Source organism: Podarcis filfolensis (assembly GCF_964270895.1).
Source record: "Podarcis filfolensis genome assembly, chromosome: 2".
In the NCBI taxonomy this organism is placed as follows: domain Eukaryota; kingdom Metazoa; phylum Chordata; class Lepidosauria; order Squamata; family Lacertidae; genus Podarcis; species Podarcis filfolensis.
In genome coordinates, this window is record NC_139605.1 from 54,905,575 (window position 1) to 54,927,544 (window position 21,970).

At 42.6% G+C, this 21,970-nt stretch overlaps 1 protein-coding gene across 4 annotated transcripts in view; it reads left to right on the forward strand.

Moving 5' to 3' along the window:
* Positions 1-21,970, forward strand: part of RNF123 (ring finger protein 123) — an 88,882-nt gene that overhangs the window by 11,236 nt on the left and 55,676 nt on the right. For all 4 annotated transcript variants that reach the window (XM_083603255.1, XM_083603256.1, XM_083603257.1 and 1 more), the window contains exons 6-24: positions 1,502-1,556; positions 1,930-2,015; positions 3,104-3,190; positions 4,321-4,388; positions 5,101-5,226; positions 5,980-6,094; positions 6,609-6,713; positions 8,240-8,365; positions 8,487-8,579; positions 8,776-8,849; positions 10,173-10,290; positions 10,538-10,637; positions 11,163-11,224; positions 13,132-13,203; positions 14,560-14,680; positions 15,173-15,274; positions 17,517-17,623; positions 20,013-20,205; positions 21,308-21,453. In XM_083603255.1, coding sequence (XP_083459381.1) covers positions 1,502-1,556; positions 1,930-2,015; positions 3,104-3,190; positions 4,321-4,388; positions 5,101-5,226; positions 5,980-6,094; positions 6,609-6,713; positions 8,240-8,365; positions 8,487-8,579; positions 8,776-8,849; positions 10,173-10,290; positions 10,538-10,637; positions 11,163-11,224; positions 13,132-13,203; positions 14,560-14,680; positions 15,173-15,274; positions 17,517-17,623; positions 20,013-20,205; positions 21,308-21,453 — 1,956 coding nt within the window. The remainder of the gene's footprint in view (positions 1-1,501; positions 1,557-1,929; positions 2,016-3,103; positions 3,191-4,320; positions 4,389-5,100; positions 5,227-5,979; positions 6,095-6,608; positions 6,714-8,239; positions 8,366-8,486; positions 8,580-8,775; positions 8,850-10,172; positions 10,291-10,537; positions 10,638-11,162; positions 11,225-13,131; positions 13,204-14,559; positions 14,681-15,172; positions 15,275-17,516; positions 17,624-20,012; positions 20,206-21,307; positions 21,454-21,970) is intronic.

Consider the following 21,970-nt stretch of genomic DNA (forward strand, 5'->3'; position numbering starts at 1 on the left):
TATCTGAAACAGCATCTGTCCCTGTACTGTTCTGCCTGTGAGTTGAGATGTGCTGGAGACACATTGTTAGTTGTGTGCTATCACCAACTGAACTCTAGTTGCCCAGGACTCAGAATAGGATCTTCTCCCTGGTGGCATCCTGGTGGAGGAACTGTCTCCCCTCTGGAATCAGGTAGGCATCAAATCAGGTTTTTGATGTTGGGTAAATATGTTTCTCTTTTGTCAGTCCTATAAGGAACAGCACAAATCTATATGTTTCACACTGCTGTCAGATAAAGTGACTTGTATACTGAATTTAAAATGAGGCATGATACAGCAATGTACATGTTTTGGGATAGTTTTATATAACTTGATCTGTTAGAAGCAGCCCTTATAGCATGCGGTGAAGGTTGGGATGTACATGTTCTAAACAAATAAATAAAATGTTCTGATAAGCCCACCTAAGTCTGAAATTTCTTACTTCTCTGTAGTTTGCTTTGCACAACTCACTCTTTTATTATGCCTCTATGTATCTTGCTGCCCACCTGTTAACACTCTCAGCTTAAGTGTTCTGTTTTAAACACTGCCTACATATTCTTTGTTGTCCTCTATTGGTCTTTAAGGGTTTGTTTCTGATAATTGCTGTCTTCCTTCTCCCCCCTCTGCTTCAACCCCCACTAGAGAATTACTTTCTACTTGTCTATGTTCTACTGTTGATATGTTTGTGTACTGGGTTAATAGAGGTTTGCTTTGAATGTTTTTCTTGTCAACATGTCTCACTGGGTTCCAGTTCTCAGCTGAGACAGGAAGGACAGAACCAGCTTTGCCCTGAACTTACCAGTGGCTGTTGTTATGCTCTACCTAGCTACCAATACTATGGCTGAGTGCCTATGGCTGCCTAACAATATAGGAAGTGCCTTTAGTGCTGTTGGCACTGCTGTCAGTTTTTATAGTCATTATGTACTGAAACAGTGTGTTGTCCCATCTGTGATCACTCCTTGATCATTCCTTTTGGCACTCTCTTTCTTGGTCTTGCTGCTTCTGACAAATCTTTGGACACACTCTCCTGCAGCCCATCTGGTTCCTGCAGTTGGCCTGCCCCAGGCTTTTATTCCATGCTGATTCCCTCCACAACTTGACCAAGCAGCTCTTTGGGCCAGTAATGGGCTCAGCACAGGTTGTGACTTCTTCAAAGCCAGTTTTCTGTTTTTGGCACTGGGTGTTTCGTCTAGGAGAAATGGAATCAGGAAGCCATTGTGTGGGCATGCTTGTTGTTAGATCTGTGTTTGGTGTAATTGCAGACCTGATTTTTGGGTGCGCCCAATCCTGGTGTAAAATGAGAGCAACCTATTGTGGAAGTTCTATGATTTGATTAATTGAAAGTGACCTAATATTTTCTTTAACTGATTTACTTACCCCGCCGCCAACACACACACATTTGTGAGATGTAATGAAACCCTTGATAATGGAAAACACACAATCATGGTGTGTGACTGTCTTCCTCCTTTGTTTCCCAATTCAGGTAATTGGACATAGTAACTTTGGCTCTATCAGGGCTACTACCTGTGTGTATAAAGGTAAGGACTAGAAAAAATATGCACTAACCCATGGTACTGGTCCAAGTGGCATAATGTGTGCTGCTAGTGAACAGCAACTTGCGATGAGAATTTATTAACAATGAGATTTAAACAAATTCCTGACTTTAATTTTGGGGCCGCATTCGTTTCAGGTTTTTGCAGAAAATGTCAGACACTGGACATGCCACCCAGATAGCTTTTTGTTGTAGGGTAGTGTGATACTAAACAAATCGATCAGGGGTTTTGGAAAAATGAATTCATCCTTTTGAACTCTTCTGGCTGCCAAACCTTCGGACTATTCTAGTTTTATATGTTAATAGCATTTAACAGAGAATTTTTCATTTGACACATTTGCTGCTATGTTTTCTTTTAGGAAAATGGATCTATGAGGTGCTGATTTCATCCCAAGGCCTTATGCAAATTGGTTGGTGCACTCTCAATTGCCGATTCAATCAAGAGGTAATGCAAGAGCATCTTTATTTATTTATTTATTTTCTTATTGTATTTACATTTAGACATCACTCTTTACCTGAAGTTCCAAGGGTGGAAATCCCAGAAATTACCTGTGGCCCCTTGTTAGACTACTATTCCCATCATCCCATGTTAGCTAGGTCTGATGGGAACTGAAATCTTGACAATAGGAACTGCCGGATTCACAGAGACACGTGGGAGACGTTGGTCCGTATCTCAGCTAACATATGCGCACATGTCTCGGCATTTGTTGACAGGCCTACGTTGATGCGGTAGCGTTTAGTAGCAGTGCAATGTGATTGAAAATGGAGCAGAGAGTCAATATGAAATTCTGTTTCAAATTGGGTAAATTGGCATCAGAAACCCACAAAATGCCCACAATTGTGTACAGAGATGAAGCTGTAACTCGAAAGACAGTGTATGAGTGGTTTAAGCATTTCCATGAAGGGTGGCAAACTATTGAAGATGACCCTCGATCTGGCAGACCGTCGACGAGCAGAACGGCGGCAAATGTTGACAGTTCATGAGTTATTGATGTGGGATCGGCGTTTCTCCATCCGAATGATGGCGGAAGAATTGCATATTCCATATGAAATCATTATTGAGGTTACTGAGCTGTCCTACCTTCTATATTCTCCTAATCTGGCCCCACCGGATTTCGTTCTTTTGAACTGAAATCTGCACTGAAAGGGCACAGATTTTCCAACATTTCACACATCCAAGCTGCTGGGACGAGGGAACTGAAAGCAATACGAAAAGAGGACTTCTCCAGAAGTTTCCAACAGTTCTACGAACATTGTCAATGGTGCATTGTATCAGAGGGGACCTACTTTGAAGGCCTGTATGTTCGAATATTCCCGCTGTCTGGTTTCTGTGACCATTCACCGAACTGTCCGGTCACACCTTGTATGTTACCCATATGGCTGTTTCTCTCAGGTCTGTTTCTCCCAGCCTACAAGTTTCTCAGTCCTTTTTGGTATGTCAGTGACAGTGGTGGAAGAAGGCATATTATTGGAACACAAAATCTTAATTGTGATCTTTGGTAAAGGTTTGCTTTTGGTTTTCATGTTGCATAGGAAGGAGTTGGAGACACTCCGGATTCATATGCTTACGATGGGAATCGAGTGCGCAAATGGAATGTAACCACAACCAACTATGGTAAAGTGAGTGTCTGCCCCTAATTGTTTTCTTGCTGTACTAAGCATGTAGTCTGTGTATCTCTGTGAACCACTTCACTTGTTTCAAGAACTAGGAACACAGAAATCTGTCTTACACTGAATCAGATTATTAGTTTATCTGTTTTGGTAATCTCAACACTGACTGTCAATAGCTCTCCAGGTTTTCATAGTCTCCAGTAGAACTGGAGACTCTTATTGGGTGGTGTAGTCAGAATTTATTTGTTATTAAACTTCATGTTTTGTATTTAATTTTATTGTGAAAAACCAATTTCTCTTCCATTGTGCATATTGGCCCACCAGCAGATCGAGTTTGGCCTGTGAGACCATTTTCTCCAATCATGTCCACCTGTCAATCAGTGACATCAGTGCAGGTTACTGCATTGTTGTGGGTACCTGTTCCTAGCAGGTTTAAACCCCTCACACAGCAGCGGATGAGCAATGGTTAAACCCTGCTCAGCTTAGCTGCGTGCATCTGTCCCTCCTAGGAACAGGTCACACAGCCAAAGGAAGCATCGGGAAAATTGGGTTTGCTTGTCTTTGAGGTGGTATTCAATGTTTATTTCTGTTATGCCCTTTAATGTCAGGCTTCTTTCTTCCCTGTCTCCAATGGGGAGAGAGGAGAAAGCAGCACTTTGCTAGCCTTGTGATTAGAGCTTTCCAAAGTGCCAAGTACAGTGCTGGCACCATGTCTTGTGCTGTGAGTCCCCAAGCCTGCAGACTGTTTTGAGACGTAGGTTGGACAACCCTCCTGTCAATCATGTGATGTCACATGATACCATATGAGTTGGGAGGGGGGTTGTCCTACTCACCTACCTGTCAAAGTTGGCTCATGGGAATCTGGCCTGCGGTACCAAAAAGATCCCATCCGTGATATAGAAAATTGCACATCTCATATCCCTTGCCTGCTGTAATATAGAACTAGAATTCTGCATGCTGCAATATGCAACAGAAGGGGGTAGAAAGTAAAAACAATGAATCAGTATGGCAGCAGAACTCTTGACCTGTACAGTTTTTCTTGACTGAATTGGAAGCAATCTCTATATGTTTTAACAGTATCCTAGCAACATTGGTTACATACCCCAAGTCCCATCTAATAATCTTTTCTTTTTCTGCAGTCTTGGGCAGCAGGAGATATTGTCAGCTGCTTGATAGACCTGGATGAGGGAAGCATTTCTTTCTGCCTGTAAGCACCCTTATAGAGCTATGCTAGATGTTGCTAGTCTGCTATATTCTGTCCTCTCAGCTTCTAAGTATATTCATTGAGAGTTTAAACCAAGCTCCACTAAAGGGTAAATAGTTACTTCATTCTCAATAATCCTCTACTAAAATTGCATTCAACAAGGTCCTTTGCCTTACAGCATCTAAATTGTTTCATAAAGTTGGAGTGCATCACTTCTGAACAGGAGTTTAGATGCTGATAGGGAATGTTTCCTGGTACAATGTTATTATGGGTGCAAGAAAGATGAATAGAGAAATAAAACTAGATCTACACAAGCAGTAATCAACATGAGTGGTTGTTTTTAACATGACTGCGTGGAGCTGTACAACACAGAAAGCTCTATAGAGCACTTTGAGTCACTGCGTGGAATTCTTAAGCTGAACAGGACCTTGAACAGAGCTCCAGCAATAACAATTCATATTTTTCTACGTTTCTCTGCAAGAAGTTATTTCCTAAGATCCTCAGGCAAAGCAGTGGGAGAATTTTGCACTTGGGATTCAGAATCTGCTTTTATTTTTATTGACTTGTCATAATACAGAAGACAAGCCGCTAAGCTGTGACTGTTTCTTCCTTTGTGTAATGTCAGATAAATAAGTCTTTTGTATATAGAATTCTTGGCAAGGTGTGTTAAAACTTTAGGGATTTGTCTCCTTCCCCTCTTTATTTTCTTTTTCAGGAATGGTGTGTCTCTGGGGACTGCTTTTGATAACATCTCACGAGGCTCTGGCATGGCCTATTTCCCTGCTATCAGCCTGTCATTCAAGGAATCCGTTGCTTTTAACTTTGGTAGCCGGCCTCTCCGATATCCTTTGACAATAGTTTTAGCCAAACCGTAGAAATATTTTTCCCGAGCAATGTTGGCATCTGAAAAGTATAATTCTCTTCTCAGGCCACAACTATGCTAAACCTTTCCAGCCATCCACTAGTTCTCAGTAACATAATAATAGTTAGGAGAAGTGCTATATAAATACTATATGCTCGACACACTTTATCTCAGTAAGCCTAACAATGCCCCCATAAGGCAGATTCCTACTATTCTACTATTATTTTTTATCCTTATTACAATCTGAGAGTGGCTTTGTCTAAGGCCAGTTTGTAGTTATGCTAAGATTTGGACAGGGGGCCTCTAGCTCTGTAGCTGAAGCTCTTCTTGCCAGCATGAATAAAAGTTTGAATCTCATTCTTGTCAATATGTCAGAAATGTTATACTCTCAGGAGGCCGTTTGGATCTCCAGCAGCAGATACTACCTTCTTGAATGATCATCAAGGTGGTTATTGGTCAGTGTGAATAAGAAAGACGTCCTGAATGAGAAAGCAGCAATCACCCTTGAATTCCTTTACAATACATGCTGTGCTTGGTACAGATTGCTTTGCAAGGGTGGGACAAGACCTGGAGGCATATGAAATACCAATAAATGTGGCAAGCATTCTAGAAGCTTGGTGTGGTGGATGAAAGCAAGGATTGGCAGCAGAGGAAAGCCTGGGGACTTAGGATCATTCCTTGAAGGAGGGATAGATTGCCTTCTGTGGTTTTTTCCCCTTAATAATTTCATACATATCCAGTGGAGGGATATCGGCCCTTACAGGACAAACCAGCTGCAGATCTTGCAAAAGCGCAGAAACTGTTGGGGTACCTGAAAAATGTTATTCATACTGGAATAGATGTTACGGTGAGATAATCTTTTCAATGTTATGTTTATTCAGACTTGCCTTGCCAAAAACTGTTTGCACATTGGATTGATTAGGTATGGGGCATTTAATTTCATTTTTCAAATTTTGTCGAGGGCCTTTATTACGTGCTGTTTAGCCAAAGCTCTTCAACTGACTTACAAAGAATAAAAAAATAAAAATACACCAAAAACAAAGCAGTGATAAAATTTGAGCATGATGTAAATCTTATTAGTCTGTGCTGGGCAGATAATAAGGTTTCCCCTGGTACTAAAAGAAAAAGGAAGAAGATGGTGCCAGGTGAAACCCCCACGGGGTGCTGCAGGAAGAATGTAGTTGGTCAAGGGAGCCGTGGACTCAAAAAGGTTGAAAACCTCTGGCCTAACTGATGCCAAATCTTACAATCTTCAAATCCAAGGTGTACCTCAGAATCCCAGTGGCTTCCTCAAGCTTAAGAAACACTCTTGTAGAATTAGGATCTGTTAAAAATGTGTAACCCTGAGTTATGTATTTCAGGAAGGGAAGCTGGTGGAAAGAGAGGCTTCCACGTGGCAACTCCAGGGAGAACCGACTGTTTTAATCACCCTTGCACACATTTTTAACAGTTTTGCTCCCCTTATGGTAAGTTTCATCCACTATTAGTTCATGTATTTCAGGATCCTCCACCACTGTTTACAAAGTTTCAGATGAAAGTGAACTTCTCCTCATCAGTGAATTCAATTTTTAACCACAAATTCTCTTACTTAATAGAGGGTCACACCACTGGAATGTTTAGATCAGTTATTTACATCAGGAGCGGACAACCAGCGGTCCATGATGCCATCCCATTCCCTGAACCCCATCCTTCTGCAAGTTTTAGGCTTGAAAAAAGTCTCCTGTTGATGGCAATAGGAGACAAAAGTCCCCACGCTGCGGATGTCTGTCCGGCGCGCGGGGTGCTCTTTTTCAGGGCGCCCCGCGCGCCGGGCGGCAGGCTGCTATCCACAGCTTGGGGAGCCCTGCGGGGAACTCCTGCAGGGCTCCCCACGCTGCGGATGTATGCCCAGCGCGAGGGGTGCTCTGCTTCAGGGTGCCTTGCGCGCCGGGCGGCAGGCTGCTATCCGCAGCGTGGGGAGCCCTGCAGGGAACTCCTGCAGGGCTCCCCACGCTGCGGATGTCTGTCCGGTGCACAGGGCGCTCTGCTTCAGGGCGCCCTGCGCGCCGGGCGGCAGGCTGCTATCCGCAGCATGGGGAGCCCTGCGGGGAACTCCTGCAGGGCTCCCCACGCTGCGGATCTATGCCCGGCGCGAGGGGCGCTCTGCCCAACGCTCCGGGAAGCAGGGTGCTATCCGCAGCCTAGACATCCCTGCGGGAACTCCCGCAGGGCTGCCTAGGCTGCGGATGTCTTCCTGAAGCCTGGAGAGTGAGAGGGGTCGGTGCGCACCGACCCCTCTCGCTCTCCAAGCTTCAGCGAAAGCCTGCATTCGCCCCATAGGACGCACCCAGATTTCCCCTTCATTTTTGGAGGGGAAAAAGTGCGTCCTATAGGGCGAAAAATACGGTACCTTAAGGACTATCTGATCCCTTACGCTCCACCTTGGCCACTGAGATCCTCTGATGGGGCACTTATTGTGGTTCCCCACAACCACGAGGTTCGGCCAACCTTTACTATGAACTGAGCCTCTAGTGTGGAAGGCTGTGCCCTGTGGAACTCCCTGCCATTTGAGCTTCGGCAGGCATTATTCCTACCTTCTTTTAGAAGTCTAAAAATGGTGTCATTCAGACAGAGCTTTGCACTGTGAATTTCTTTTTACCAACCATTATTTATTGATGTTTTTATTGCTCTTACTGTAATTTTGTATGCTGTGTACTACTTTACTGTATTTTTTAAAAACGGAAACGTAGTTTATAAATAATAAAGAAATAGCAACATTATGGGGGGGAGTGGCTCTTGAAAACCAATGAGAAGGTGGATCCTGAGTAAAGGGACATTGTTGGGATGTGGGACAATCTGTCCTTGGAGTTCTCAATGTAGTCTAGGGAAACGGCTGCTGTGAGCCCCCTCAGAGCTGCAGCAGCACAGAGTATTCACTGTTCTTGACTCTGCTGCAGCATCATGATAAAGCTATTCTGTTAAGTCTTCTGCTTTAATAAATTCTTTTCTGCAGTGCAAAGTGTACTTGGTGGAAGATGTGCTCATGAACTTCCTACTCAGCATCCTGGAAGGAGGAGGGTCTGTGGAAGCGCACCCTCTTATACAGCAGTTGTTGGATCTCATGTGGCTTCTCATGGAGGTGAGCTACTGGAGTGCTTTTACTCTCAATGAAAGAAACCCTTCTTCCTTTCTCCAGAGGAACTCCCTGACCCAGTATCTTCTTTCCTATTGAGTAAGAAAGTGTTTCTTTCCTCCCTCAGGATTATGAAGTGCATGAATGCCTCAAGCAGCTGCTGATGTCCCTGCTCAGGGCATACCGCTTTTCTCCCATTGTTCCTGATCTAGGCTTACAGGTGAGTATTATTCTGTTAAACACCGGTAGAAACCCTTAAGAACAATGTTCATGCAGTGAGAGGGGAGCTGCTTTGGCTGACTGGTTACAGCTTTGCAAATGTTGTAAAGACATTTTAAATATGCTGTTTTAAGAGCTCTTCCTCATGTATCACTGCAGCTTATCTTGATTTCCCTTTTTTCTTCTTCTCTATCCAGATTCACTACCTCCGTCTCACTATTGCTATCCTGAAGCATGAGAAATCCAGGAAGTACCTGCTTCACAATGTCCTGTATCCTTTTTTATTTTAAAAAAAACACAATATTTTTCACATACATCCAAATCTCCTGATGGTACAAACTTGCTTAGACAGACAAAAAGATTCATGTGTAGGCCCTACAGAAACATCACCCTGTAACAAGACATGGTTTCTTTTTTTCCTGTGGCTGCACACACCTGCAGCTAAATTTAAGAGGCCCTAGTCGCTTCTATATCTTAGTGTTGCTATTTCCTTACTACCAGATGCAGCTCAGGTGCGCCTCTGCACAAATTGGAGAGGAAGGGTTTGACCAAGGCAAAATGGCTGCATCTTCACTGTGAGGTCCTTGAGATCACACTTTATTGTATCACCCATTCTTTGCATACATTCAGATTCAGTTTCTTTCACTTTCAGGGAAAAATATAACTGTGATAACATGGCCTGTATTCTGTGCCATGAGACCAGAGAGAGGCAGCCAGACTAGCCAAAATAACCCCTGCTTCTTGTTAACTTCACCACTGCTACCACCTTTTTTTGCCTACTCTGTATTGCCTGCTCTGACTAGCAGTGGCTGTCAGGCAGAGAGGGTCTTTTCCATCACCTGCTGCCTGATATGGATTGAACCCGGGTCCTTCTGCAGGCAAGTGCATGTTGTGCCATGGAGCTGGGGTCTCTCCCTTAATATTCAAATCTGATCCCAGTGTTCCCCGAAAGTAGGCTGGCTGCATTCATGGAACAGCCAGCATGCCCAGAGGATTATTTTTCACTTATTCTCTCTTCCAACACTATACACCTACCTGGCCTACCCTGCTAGATAAATGCTCTGTTCATTGACAATAGTTAAATAACATCTATGTATGAGCTGATCATTATTCCTTTGCTTCCCTTCCCCATGTGCCTTTTGTAATTATCCCAATTATTTGGAAGGGTGTGGCTTCTGTCTCAGTAGCATCACTCAAGACCGACCATAATAGCACAAATTCTATAACAGCTTTGAGAACATACACAAGGTGGTCTCAGCAGCAGATTGCTAACATGGGGGAAGTGGGGTGGATAGCTGCTTCAATGTCCCCATGCATTGGAAGCTGATGAAAATAAGCAAAAAGTTGCAGAAGTTCCTTTTGCAGTTTTTCACCTCTTCTTTCATTCCCCCCAAATACCCTCCTTGCTGCACGATACAGTCATTACAGCTTCCAAGTACCCTATGGAGTTGACTTGTTTTCAGGAAATCTAATTTTGTTCACATGGTCCTGTGTGTGGAGTTATTCTTAACTTATTGCAGGGATGCTGCTTGTGACATAGATCCCACAGGTGCATCTATATGAACTACCACACAACTCCCTTAACTCTCTGCAGATTTGATGTGCTCCGCTCAGTTGTGTTTTTTTACATCAAGAGTCCTTTGCGTGTGGAGGAGGCTGGTTTACAGGAGCTCATTCCCACCACTTGGTGGCCAAACCGCTTCAACAAAGAGGTGAGGAATATGGCACCCACTCCTGGTAGATTTAAGGGCTGTTCTAGCTTAACTGCAGAGATGTTGCCTTTTATCTAGGTGTTTTCTGCACATAATAGGTTATGCAAATAACCCTTTGTTTAGCACCTTTATACAGCTGCATTCTCTTATTAGCTGTGTTTGCATTCTTGAGCATTTGCAGCCCTTCCTGTCCATCCTTTTTGGCTTCTGCTAACAACTCTGTTAACCTCGTATCTTTTAAACACAGGGCAAAGAAAGTAAAGAGATAAAAGATGAGACTGCTGAGGAGAGACTGAGGAGGCGAGCGTATGAAAGAGGATGCCAGCGGCTCAAGAAACGCATTGAAGGTCTGAGGATGGGATAGTGGCGTTCAAAATCTCATGGGCAATTTAGAATATGGCATGAAGCCATATTGATCAGTGCTAGAGCACAGCTTTCACAGAGTATGGAGAAATAATTGCATGCCACGATTAATTAATTTATTGCATTTGTATACTGTCTTTTGTGCCAAGACACCCACATTTGAAATATTTGAATAAACAAATGCTGTAAAATATTAGCTGGGCAGTGCTATCTTACAGGTGCCATTGGCACCCCTGCTTGCAAATGCAATACTAGTAACTTCATTTAGAAACAGCACTAAGTTTTCCGCTGATAATGTTTTTACCTCCTGTCATTCCAAAGACTGTCCAGAGCCACTTGGGGAGTGTAGCTCAACAAACTGATGTGTATAATAATTTGGGAAAGTCAGTTTCTTCTTGGGAGTTTCTATGCAAGGCTTGAATATGGCCACTGTCAGTTTCTCTGTAGCAATGTGGTGATGGCTGCTACCTGACGCAGTGTATATCATTTCCGGTCCTTTTTATTCTTAGTGGTGGAGGAACTCCAAGTGCAGATACTGAAGTTGCTGTTGAACAATAAAGACCATGGTGGGGTAAGGATGATTGCATATATTATCTGCATAGTATTTCAGTCACACTGGAGAGCAGCTTGCTTTTTGAGGTTGTCATGTATCCTCAAAGGGCCTTGCCTGGATCTCACCATAGAACAAGATTTAGTCACATGAAAACTGAGGCCCCATATATCTGAAAGACTGTCTCCTTCCGTAGAAAACTCTTTTGTTTGTTAAGATTGGCGCTTGGAAGTTCAGGAGGTGGAAACCCGGGAGAGGGCATTTTCCGTGGCAGCCCCCGAGCTATGGAATTTCCTCCCTGCAGAGATGTGTCTGACACTCTTTATTATATAGCTTTCGTCATATGTTGAAGACTCAACACTTTACCCTGGCATCTAGCACCTAAATTATATATTCTGTTGTACCCACTGTGTTCTTCTGATTGTAAATTGTCTTGCCTTTTACATTGTTATAGTGCAATATAAATCAGTCCTGGTACCTTCTGGTGATGGGTGGGAAAGAAGTATAATAAATAATCATTGTAATAGTAACAAATGAATACCACGTTCATTTCTGATAGCCTGATATTAAATGTAGTGAGGAGGCTCAAACTATTGTACACTAGAAGCTGTTTGCTCAGATTAGGCTATTAGCAGCTTATCTTCTCTACTGGGTACAATGCTAAAGCTGACAACATTGTTTATTGGATACAGGGCACACAGGCTAATGACTCCTGCCCAGTACCCTGGCATCTCATGAGTCTGTGTGAAATGATAATGCTGAGAATATGAGTGGGATTTCTAAGATCTAATGCGGTTAGGTGGGACTCCTAATAAAGATAAATGATTTATGAACATCTCCTTTGCACTGGCGACCAAATGATGGCAGTGTGGAACTGTACATATCCTGAATGGACTTCTTGATTAGGGAACTGGATTTCTGTACAGCAGCCAAAAGAGCTAGTAATGGAGGCGAGCAGGGCATTCATACAAGGTGACTTCTCTGAGGATAGGCAGCCAAAGAACACTGCTATGAAACTTGACGTAGGATCGGTTTCATGCATGCATGTGCAGTATATCACACTCTCCTCATCACTAAATGACTCACAACTGATCATGTGAGCTGCCTCCATTGAAGAGGAATTTTCTTTGAAGTAATGACAGGTGACTTATTTATTTAGGATGTTTGTAAATCACCAGACTTCTAGAGGAGCTGGGGGTCGTATACAACAAGAAGCACAAAACAACACACATCAACCATCCAAAAAACCCGACAAAGCATCTAGAATATAAAGAATTTAATAACAAAATCAGTTTGAAACCCATACTGTTACTGCTTAAGTATTCAGCCTCTCGGTTTTAAACAGTAAATACTTGGGCAAATAAAAATGTCTTCCGTTGATGTTTCAAGACCAAACATGTGAGGTGGATCTCTTTAACTCAAAAACACAAGTGCAGCAGTGCTCCAGTTGATGTCACCCCAAAGCAGGCTGCATTATGAAGTGTGCATCCTAATGAAAAGGTTTGTGTGTGGTTCTTGCTCTGTGATGACCATCACTTGATGTTGCAGCTCTTGAGAATTCTTTTTTAAAAATTGATTTCTATAATGCCTATGTGGCCCAGTAGAACCCACAGGGCAGCTCATAATGAAACAAGCAATAATAAGTAATAACAAAACCAGATATGCAATTCAAACTGAACTCCAATTTATTTTAAAACAGCCGTTTGAAACAAGACAGCAGCAGACCGCATTTCCCTCAGCTTAGTGCAAGTCTAGCAAGTTATGAGAATACATGTATACACCTGTCTTTAAGGACTTACCTGTAAGGGCAAAATTCACATCAGATGAGCAAGTGATCATAATTCAGGCAAACCCAAGAAATACTGTAATTTTAGGTTGTTCTTTCACCTTGATGGAACTCAACTGACTTTAAACACTGGTTGTTTCAGGGAGGAGCTTCCAGATACATCTTTCTAAATAAGTTCCGCAAGTTTCTTCAGGAAAATGCCAGCAACCGAGGGGTAAGCTGAGAACAGTATCTTCATTCCACTTTGACTTCTGTCACACTTTCTGCTGGAGGGTCTGAAGAAGGACACAGTCTTATATCTGTCAGAAGCAGTAGCTGCAGACATGTTTGCAGCTTGGACACTATAGGTTCATTGTTGAGTGTGTAATGACTTCTTAAATTTTGGGCTGATGGACTCCATGCTACTGTTTGTCCTGTGCAGAAATTTCCACACATCAATGGCTTACCAAGGTGTCAAGTTCATAGTGAATGATTTCTTTATCAAGGCCCCTCAACTCATGCAATACGAACACACGGTCACTCCTTACATTGTATTCAGTTTGGTTTTGTTATCTGACAGTGTCAGTTCTCTTCACTGACAGACAATGCTCTTGAGATCTGCAAAGCCAGGCTCCAGTTCTGACATTCCCCCCACCCCTATATCCCTATACCTCTGTTCCCCATTGACTGCCTTCCTAGGATATTGGTGGCAGAACAATTATGCTAGGAATCTCATCTTTTTTAACAGAATGTAAAGAAATAGCTTAAGATACCTGGAAGGGAAGAGCAGTCAAGTTATAACTTCATAAAAGAAATGGTATCTGTGGGGAATTAATACACACTTTGTATTGATGACACATTCTTGAACAGAAGTCTTGGTTTTAAAAGTGGGTCTTGAAGCCTAAATGCAAATCATGGTGAAATCACAGAAGCTGAAGGAATGTGGGATAATGCAGCTGTCAGAGTTTTCAATAGTCAGAGGACAGGGCTTTGTCACCCTATATAACTTGATTCCCCTGTCCATTACTAGAATGAATTATTATTTCTATGCAATTAATTAAAGCTTTGCATAACTTACTGAAGGTTCCTGAATTCATTTTTTCTTAGTATGTCATTTTGAGTCTTGCTTAGCAGAGCACACTCAGCCATGGCTTAAAGGTCTCTCAGTAAATCTTCTAAGTGAAGGTGTCACCTCTCTGATATGGACTTTTAGTTCTTTCCTGACTGGGAGTGTTCTGTTGTTTCAGTGCCAATCTTTTCTGGCAGTGAGGGAAATGTGCTTACTGGCGCTTGCTAACATGCCTTGGGGCCACCAGGTTGCCTTATTATCTCTTTTCTTGATGTACTGTGCTACTATGCTTTGAAGGGAAGATACGTGCTTGCTCTTTCTTGTTGGGAAACAGGTGAGAATCAGTGATGGATATTGACTCTGTCAGTTACTGGAAATGTTCTGTGCTGCCTGGGGAATGCTCTAGGCAAGGGTGTGCATCACACACATCTGAGGGGATGGAGAAGCATAGCTCCTCAACTGTTCAGCATGGCTCCTCAACTGTTCTGTTAACAGTAGAGCCTTGTCGTTTTTTGTCCTTAGAATCTGACTGTGCTGTGTCCTCCAGAGTATATGGTGTGCTTCTTGCATCGACTCATCTCGGCCTTGAAACATTACTGGGATGAGTACAACATGAAGAACCCTTTAGCAATGAGCAGTGAAGGTAATTTCCGAAGATGCACAAATGGGAATATTGGTCTTTGTATGTGATTGCATTTTGAAGAAGGCTGTATCATTCAGGAATTTCCCGAGTTGTGTGTAACCAAATTCTATCTCTTCACCCAAAAATGCAAAATTAGAGACATTTAAGACAACGTTTCTTACATTTTGCATCCCGCAGTGAAACGATGCCCATCCAAAAGTGGACCTAGTCCTCACTGTTGTGCAGACATGTAGCAGAGAAGAAAGTCATCTTCATCAGTATGCCAGCCTTGCCATAGCCCCTCAAAGGGGCTATGGGTGAATGCATTTTAGCTTTCTTTGTTCAGTACCAATTTTCAGTGCTCTGTTGACTTCTCTTCCCCCTCATACCAGAGGGAGAGTTGGCTAGGGCAGGTGGATGTCTTGTAACTGCGGCTCTGATTATTTGCACTCATTGAAGATTAGCTTTCTTTGGACTTCTCCATAAATACATATGAAACATCTTTTCCCACAGATGCATATGTCCCCCCTCAGCTCTTCTATAATGGGAAGGTGGATTACTTTGACCTCCAGCGACTTGGGGGACTCTTGTCTCATCTCAAGAAGACCCTCAAAGGCAAGTGCTTGTTTTGTTGTGTTCCATTAATTCATGTGGAAGCATATGATGTGGAAGATCTGCTGCAGGAGCAAATTATTGAGGGAAGTAAAAGATGGGGCCGGAGTGTCACAGAATTAGCTTCATCTCTTTGTGGAGCTACGTATCTGTGTGTGAAAGCTTTGGTTCTGCCTGGTACTTGGACTCAGAAGCCTGCTGGTTTCTAGGTCCCCTAAGTGATCCCGGCAAGGTTGGAAAGGTCCTTTTCTATTTTCACTTCGTTAAATACTAGGGATACTGGGAAACTCAGAATGTCATTTATTTGCTCAAACAGGCAGATGCTAACTTGGCATCTTCTTCAAAGGCTTAGTTGTCTTCACTTGTGACCTTCCTTTAAAACTATGTATTTTAACTTGATTATCAAATAGCAGCCATGACATAAGTGTGGTAATTTTTTTGACTTGTTAATTTACATGCAAATCTATTCTAGCTAATTTAAATAGCTCAGTCCTCTTCAAGGATATGTGTACGGCCTCTGAAGCTAAAAACAAGAACTGCTCTCCTGGGACTTGACGATAAAGTGGCAGCTGATGCCTCTTGGCCTGTGAGATTCCAATTAGGACTTGCTTTTTCCTCTTTCAGGTGCTCTTCAGATCAGCAGAGCCAGGCTTTAGGGCACTGGGGCTGCTTGGCCATCTGCTTGGTAGAGATAAGAGAATATGAAATACAAGCTCCAAATTACATTTTGAAGATTGTGTGTGACCCTTTTATGAATCTTGTTTTTGTTCACCCTGGGGGAGACCCAAGATTTTCCTACCCAATTTTTTGGCTCTTATTGGACTGACTTGTCCATTCCACCTAGGGTCTGGATGCTCCTTTCTCTGCCTTGGGAGCAGCCTCCAAGGCAAAACGCACATAAAAGGAAATAGCTATTAGAATCAGTAAGACGATCTGGAAAAAGTACAGTTTGCATTCGGGAGCATTTTATTTTAGTCATTAAAAATAAATACCACCCTTCAGTTGTCTGTTTATAGGTAAAACGATAAAGCATAACAATATGGTGTGTGGGTGTGTGTGTGTGTGTGTGTAGGTGTCAGAAAGCATATTTGTTATTTGGTACTGCTCATATTGATCTAGAGCAGACTTCATCGTAAAGTTAGCAGAGTAAAAACTTAAACACATTGCAGGATTCCCAAAAAATAGACCAGAGGCAATTAATTCTTCATCCTGCAGAGCTTTACTACTGAAGGTAAATGAGCATAATAGTCACAAATACATATATCTTCAAGATTGGCACAATCCATAATAAATCCAGTTGCAGCAGACTAAACTTAAACTTACAATAAGACTGAAACCTTAGCACTAAGCATGTTATATACAAACCACCACACCAGAAGAAAAGAGAAACTCAGGCTCCTTCTGGCCTGTTCTTATAGTCAGCATGACAGAAAAAGAGAACAGAACCAGTTTGAAACGGCTGCTCAGCTTCTCTGAAGGAATAACCAAAACACCAGGAATCTTCTGCTTGTTTCTAGACAGAATAGTATCTTGCTTGTCAGCTACAAATTTCCAGCTTGTATCACACAGAGAAGCTTCCAGAAGCTTCTTCAATTAATTAGAATAGAAAAGGTCTCTACACATTAGATCAATACTTTCTGTACCCAAAAATGCATACCTAACCATATTTGATTTTTCACAGCATGTTCTAAGTCTATATAGAATGACTACTGGCAATGGGCTGTCCCACGCCACTTAATACCTTTTTTTTAAAGTGCATAACAGATGCTTTAGCATTTTCTTTCCCAGCTATTTCTCCACTCAAATTTGGCCTCTTCAGGTGCTTTTCTTCCTGAGAAATAAAAAAAATACAGGTTCTAGTATATTTTATCTTTGGGGGAGTTTTTGAGTGGACAAATGGCTGGGAAGAGCGTTGATCCTCTTCTATGCCTTTGCCACCAGATCTGATCATTTACAGTGCAGTCCTGTGGGTGTATACTCAGAGGTACATCCCACTGAATTCAGCAAGTCCCACTGTGCATAGGATTGCAGCCTTAGTGAAGACACAGTAGCAGTATTGACACTTCTGATGTGTTGCACTTTGACCTTCTGGTAGCTGTACTGCTGCTTTGAGTCCCACCAGGAAAATGGTGGGGTATACAGTAATAATAATAATAAAAATACTGCAAATAAGGCATGTGGTAAATTGAATGTGCATAGGTAATTATACCTAGCAGTGAATGTATTTGATATTTTATTCATACAGATGAGCTTGCTTCAAAGGCAAATATTCTGATTGACCCTGCAGAACTTCAGGCGGTGACAATGGATGATCTCGATGAAGATGAAGAGTCAGCAGTGTCAACAGCACAAGTGAGCCTAACAATGCCATGTGCAATGAGTTTTAACTTAGGCAGCTGTCAATGGAGTCTATAAGGGAGGAGTGAGGAGCACTGAACCTCCTGGAAGCATAAATTTGTTTTGAATGGATGGGAGAAGCAAGTAAAGAGAGACTTTTATGCATTGTACCTAAGAAATTCGCCTTTCTAAGTTTTGTGTTGAACGTATTGGTTGTACAGCAGTCTAATGGTGCCATAGCAAAGTGTACATAGGAATCCAGCCCAAAATCCTGACTCTAAGAGGCTATAATCAGATATATTTAGGCCAGGGGACAGTTCTGAAAACAAAGTTACCTGAGGTGGGAGACTAGCAGGGAGAGGGACTTCTCAGTGTTTGGACCCCAGTAATGGAATGCTCTCTCCAAAGCAGTTGGCCTGGCACCTGCTTCATTGTCCTTCAGTGCCAAGCAAAGACCTTTTTATTTTCTCAGGTTTTTTATATTAATTTTAACCCTGCTGGTTCTACTACAGGCCCAGAATTTTGCAGGCTAACGGAGAGTTCTCTGTTTAGCAAGATCTGATGGTCACTTAAAGCTCCAACAGCTCTGCATTTCTTATTAATCAGCAGCGTTACACTCTTAACCTGAGAATGCCAATAATGCTGATTGAACGCTAGTTGCTGTTGGTCCTAACACAGACATCTGAGTCAGGATCTGGGCTTGCCAAAGATTGTAGTGATGACTCTGCAGTTTGAGTCAGGAAGTTCTAATATCAGAAACAAATACAAGGGAAACTGCAACATGATTTTATATAGAAGGCCCCATGTGTTGATTTGACACAGTTGTCACCTGTTGTTTATGGTTTCCACCAATCTCCTCTTCCCTGCCCCCTGTCCTGAATCTCCTGGCATACACAGAGAACTTGGGGAAATGGCAGGATTTGCAGAAGTAGTGAGTGCCTTCTACAAAAATCCTGCATGAAGCATGTAAGACTTTGGAAATGAAAGAAGCAGGGTGGAGGCCCTCTTGTTGCTTTCTCCTTCCCCAATGGTTGGTGTGGAACAAGAGAGGATCACTTAACACAGACTCATATAGAAGGGGAAAGCAATGAAGGGGGATCCCGTCACTTCTTGCCTTTTCTAAAGCATGATGTAAAATGACAGAAAAGGCCTGTCCCAAGACTTCAGTTGCCCTTGCTAGCAGAGGGTGGGTTTTATCTCACTTCACATGAGAAGCAGTGTCAGCCTCTACTTCCATCTTCTGCTTAATGAAAAAGCCTGCTACGAAGCGAAAGATTCCCCCTTCCAAATTATCTGTAATTTGCAGAAAACTCAGGAAAACAGATATTTATGTTAGGGGGGAGGATGGTTCCCAAAGGTTGGCAGGGGCAGCCACCATAGTGACTTGGTGACTAAATCTGTAGAGCACAGTAAAGTGTGGGAAAAGCTCGGGCAGGGGGTGCTTTTTAAGGCTCCAGGCCTCATCTATATATACGCCAGGAAAAGTTCAGTGGAAACTCAAGACCAGCTACTACTCTGAGAACTTTGAGAACTGTTGACACAATGTGATGCAAGGCCTGATAAGATGAGGAATTCAAGGATTCAGTTTGTTAAAGAAAGTACTCTGTGCAAAGAAAAAAAGTTCTTTTGTTTTGCTTGGCTTCAATTGCATTTTTTGTCTTCACGTCGTGGGCAAATGTTGCCTTGCAGCTTGTCTTGTGTTCCTCTTTAGAAACTGCAGGCTAAAGTTCTATCTCCTTGGGATTCTCAAGGGCAAGGTTATAGGTGGTCAGGATTTCCCACTCCTAAAAATATGGAAGGATACCCCATGCTGGGCCCAGGAAATTTGAATGGTTGATACTTGTCTGCTAGTTCACAGGGATGTCAGTGTGAGCACAATTTCACCATCTGTGACTGCACCCTCTGATAAGACCATGTTGTAAAGAATATTGTGCCCCTTGAATTTGGAACTATACAGCACAGGATAGCCCAGTATTGCCATTACGTCTGGCCCAGTGCTGATTCTTTCACTCCGGTTGCTGTTTGGACCCTTAAAAGATTGATTCCAGTCATCAGCTGATGCATAATCAAGCTGATGCATTTTGCAGTGTGGATTGTGTAAACTGGGTTGTGTGTCAGTTCAAAACCACCCTATTGAAATAACTGATAAGGATACAAATTGTGCTTTCTAGTAAAAGTTTTCCTGTCCTGAATGTCTGCCTGTGCTATGCTTGCCTGTATGAGACCCTGGTTCTTCTTCTAGGTTACCATGAGTGAGAAGGAAATATTTCGGCTACTTGTCCTACAAATGAGCCTAACTAGAACAAAGGAGATTTGTGCATGGTTCAAACCAGCTTGATTCTTCCTGTTAGAGAAAGAGCTGGACAAATATTACTTCTTATCTCTCAATCTCTCTTTTTCTCAGCGTCCAGCTGCAGCACTGGCAATCGGAGGTGCCTTGGCCAGACCAAGCTGGCTTAGTTCACCCACCCTGGGGCGGGCTAACCGTTTTCTCAGCACTGCAGCTGTTAGCCTTATGACTCCAAGGCGGTCACCAGGTGCCTTGGAGAAAGTTAAAGTTCGTACGTTGAACATGGAACAACGGACAGAGGAGGACAGTGAGTAGTGTGTATATATATATAATCCTTTCTAATACACAAAAAGCAATAATAATAACAACAACAACAAAAGAGAGAAGGGATCAAGGCAAGAAAGTGGGGGGGGGGGAGAGAAGGATACAAGGTGAGAGGAGGGAGTGGTAGTATTCCAGAAATAACATTATAATTCCAGATTCATAAACATATAATGTTTTTCCAATAATGTTTTTCCGAAGAGATCCATGAAAAGAGAGTGGCTGCCAATCATGTTCCTTAATTTTAATGTATTCAGTAAACAGATGTAACACTTTCCTAAATTGTCCTTCATTTTTAAGTTGTGTAGGATTTGGGTAAATTTTGTTAACATTTTCTGTTTAAACAATGGTCCAGGTCTGAAGGTAGCAATATTCTTGCAAGTCTCTTGCAGCTGACTTCCATTGTTCTCAGCCATCCTAAATTCATAATTGGTACCGTAGATAAGAGCTCTCTTGAATCATTTACAGTGCTTGGATCATTACAGCAACTGGACTTCTCAACATGATCAGGTGTTTACAAAATGATAACAAATGTGGGGTCATAGTGGTTAATGTTTTCTTTGTTATTAGGCATTTTTGTATTTTTATGCTGTGAATCGCTCTGTGATCCTCTAATAATTATTTAATGGTAGGTAAGTAGGTAGGTAGATAGATAATTTCAGCCTGAAGTTCTGCCTTCTAACTGAGGGAAAGGATTTCTACCAGCATGCTAGCCCATGCCTGGATTTGTTGTAAAGGACTACGATTGTAATTCAAGCTATGTGCTTTCTAAGCAACAGAACTGCGAGGCCAGTGCAAATGATCTGGGAGTAAACAGTGTTAAATAGGTTATATTTAATTATTTTAGTAAACAAAACTGCAGGATGATGAGGCTCAGAAGGATAAATGTAGGTTCAAAGGCAGAGTCCATATGCCTCGAAACAGAACCAGCTGAACTAAGATGTCTGGTGACTTGAGGTAGTTGTTTGTTCAAGTTTTCCTTCAGAACAGAAAGGCTAACAAAACTTTATGGTTAAAAAAGAGAATACCAGACCAGCCTTAGTTCCATTTTCTTCACAGTGATGGATGTTTCATTGTTTTTATGACAGTTGAAGGCAGCCATGGAAATGAGGGCCTTTTATTGGGGAGACCTGCCGAAGAGCCAGAACAACCAATCACTGAGAATTCTCTTTTGGAAATCTTGGATGGAATAGTCATGATGTACAACCTCAGCGTGCACCAGCAGCTTGGTAAGGTGAGCAGGATTCATTTCAGGGGAGTTTTCAGTCCTGTCCCATTCGCACAACTGGGATTGGAACTCACACTAACAAAGACACCATGGCCCACTGGCAGAGGGTGGGGCGCTTTTGATTGCAGCCACCATACCAACTCACAATGCTTGCTTGCACTCTGCTTTTGGGTGGAACTACACCCTTTGGTGACAGACCTGCACTTTCTGAACATGGTTGGCCACCACACAGCAGTAACACAATAGATGTGCATGTATTTCCTTCTGAGAAGTAGCAGGTGCGAGAAGGGATGCTGATCCCCATTCCCCGCACTGGTATCCCGCTTGCAGCCGCTTCTTTCCTCCGTCCCAAAGCAGGGATCTGTGATCGACAGTGAGTCTAGCTGCAAGCGAATAGCCTTGAGGGAGAAGAGCTTCAGCAGGGATAGCGGCTGACAGAACAAGAGTTGCCAGTTTTCTGTTGGAAATTGCCCTGCCTTCTGCTGCTTTATTGCCGTCTGGCAATCTCCCACCTTCAGAGGTG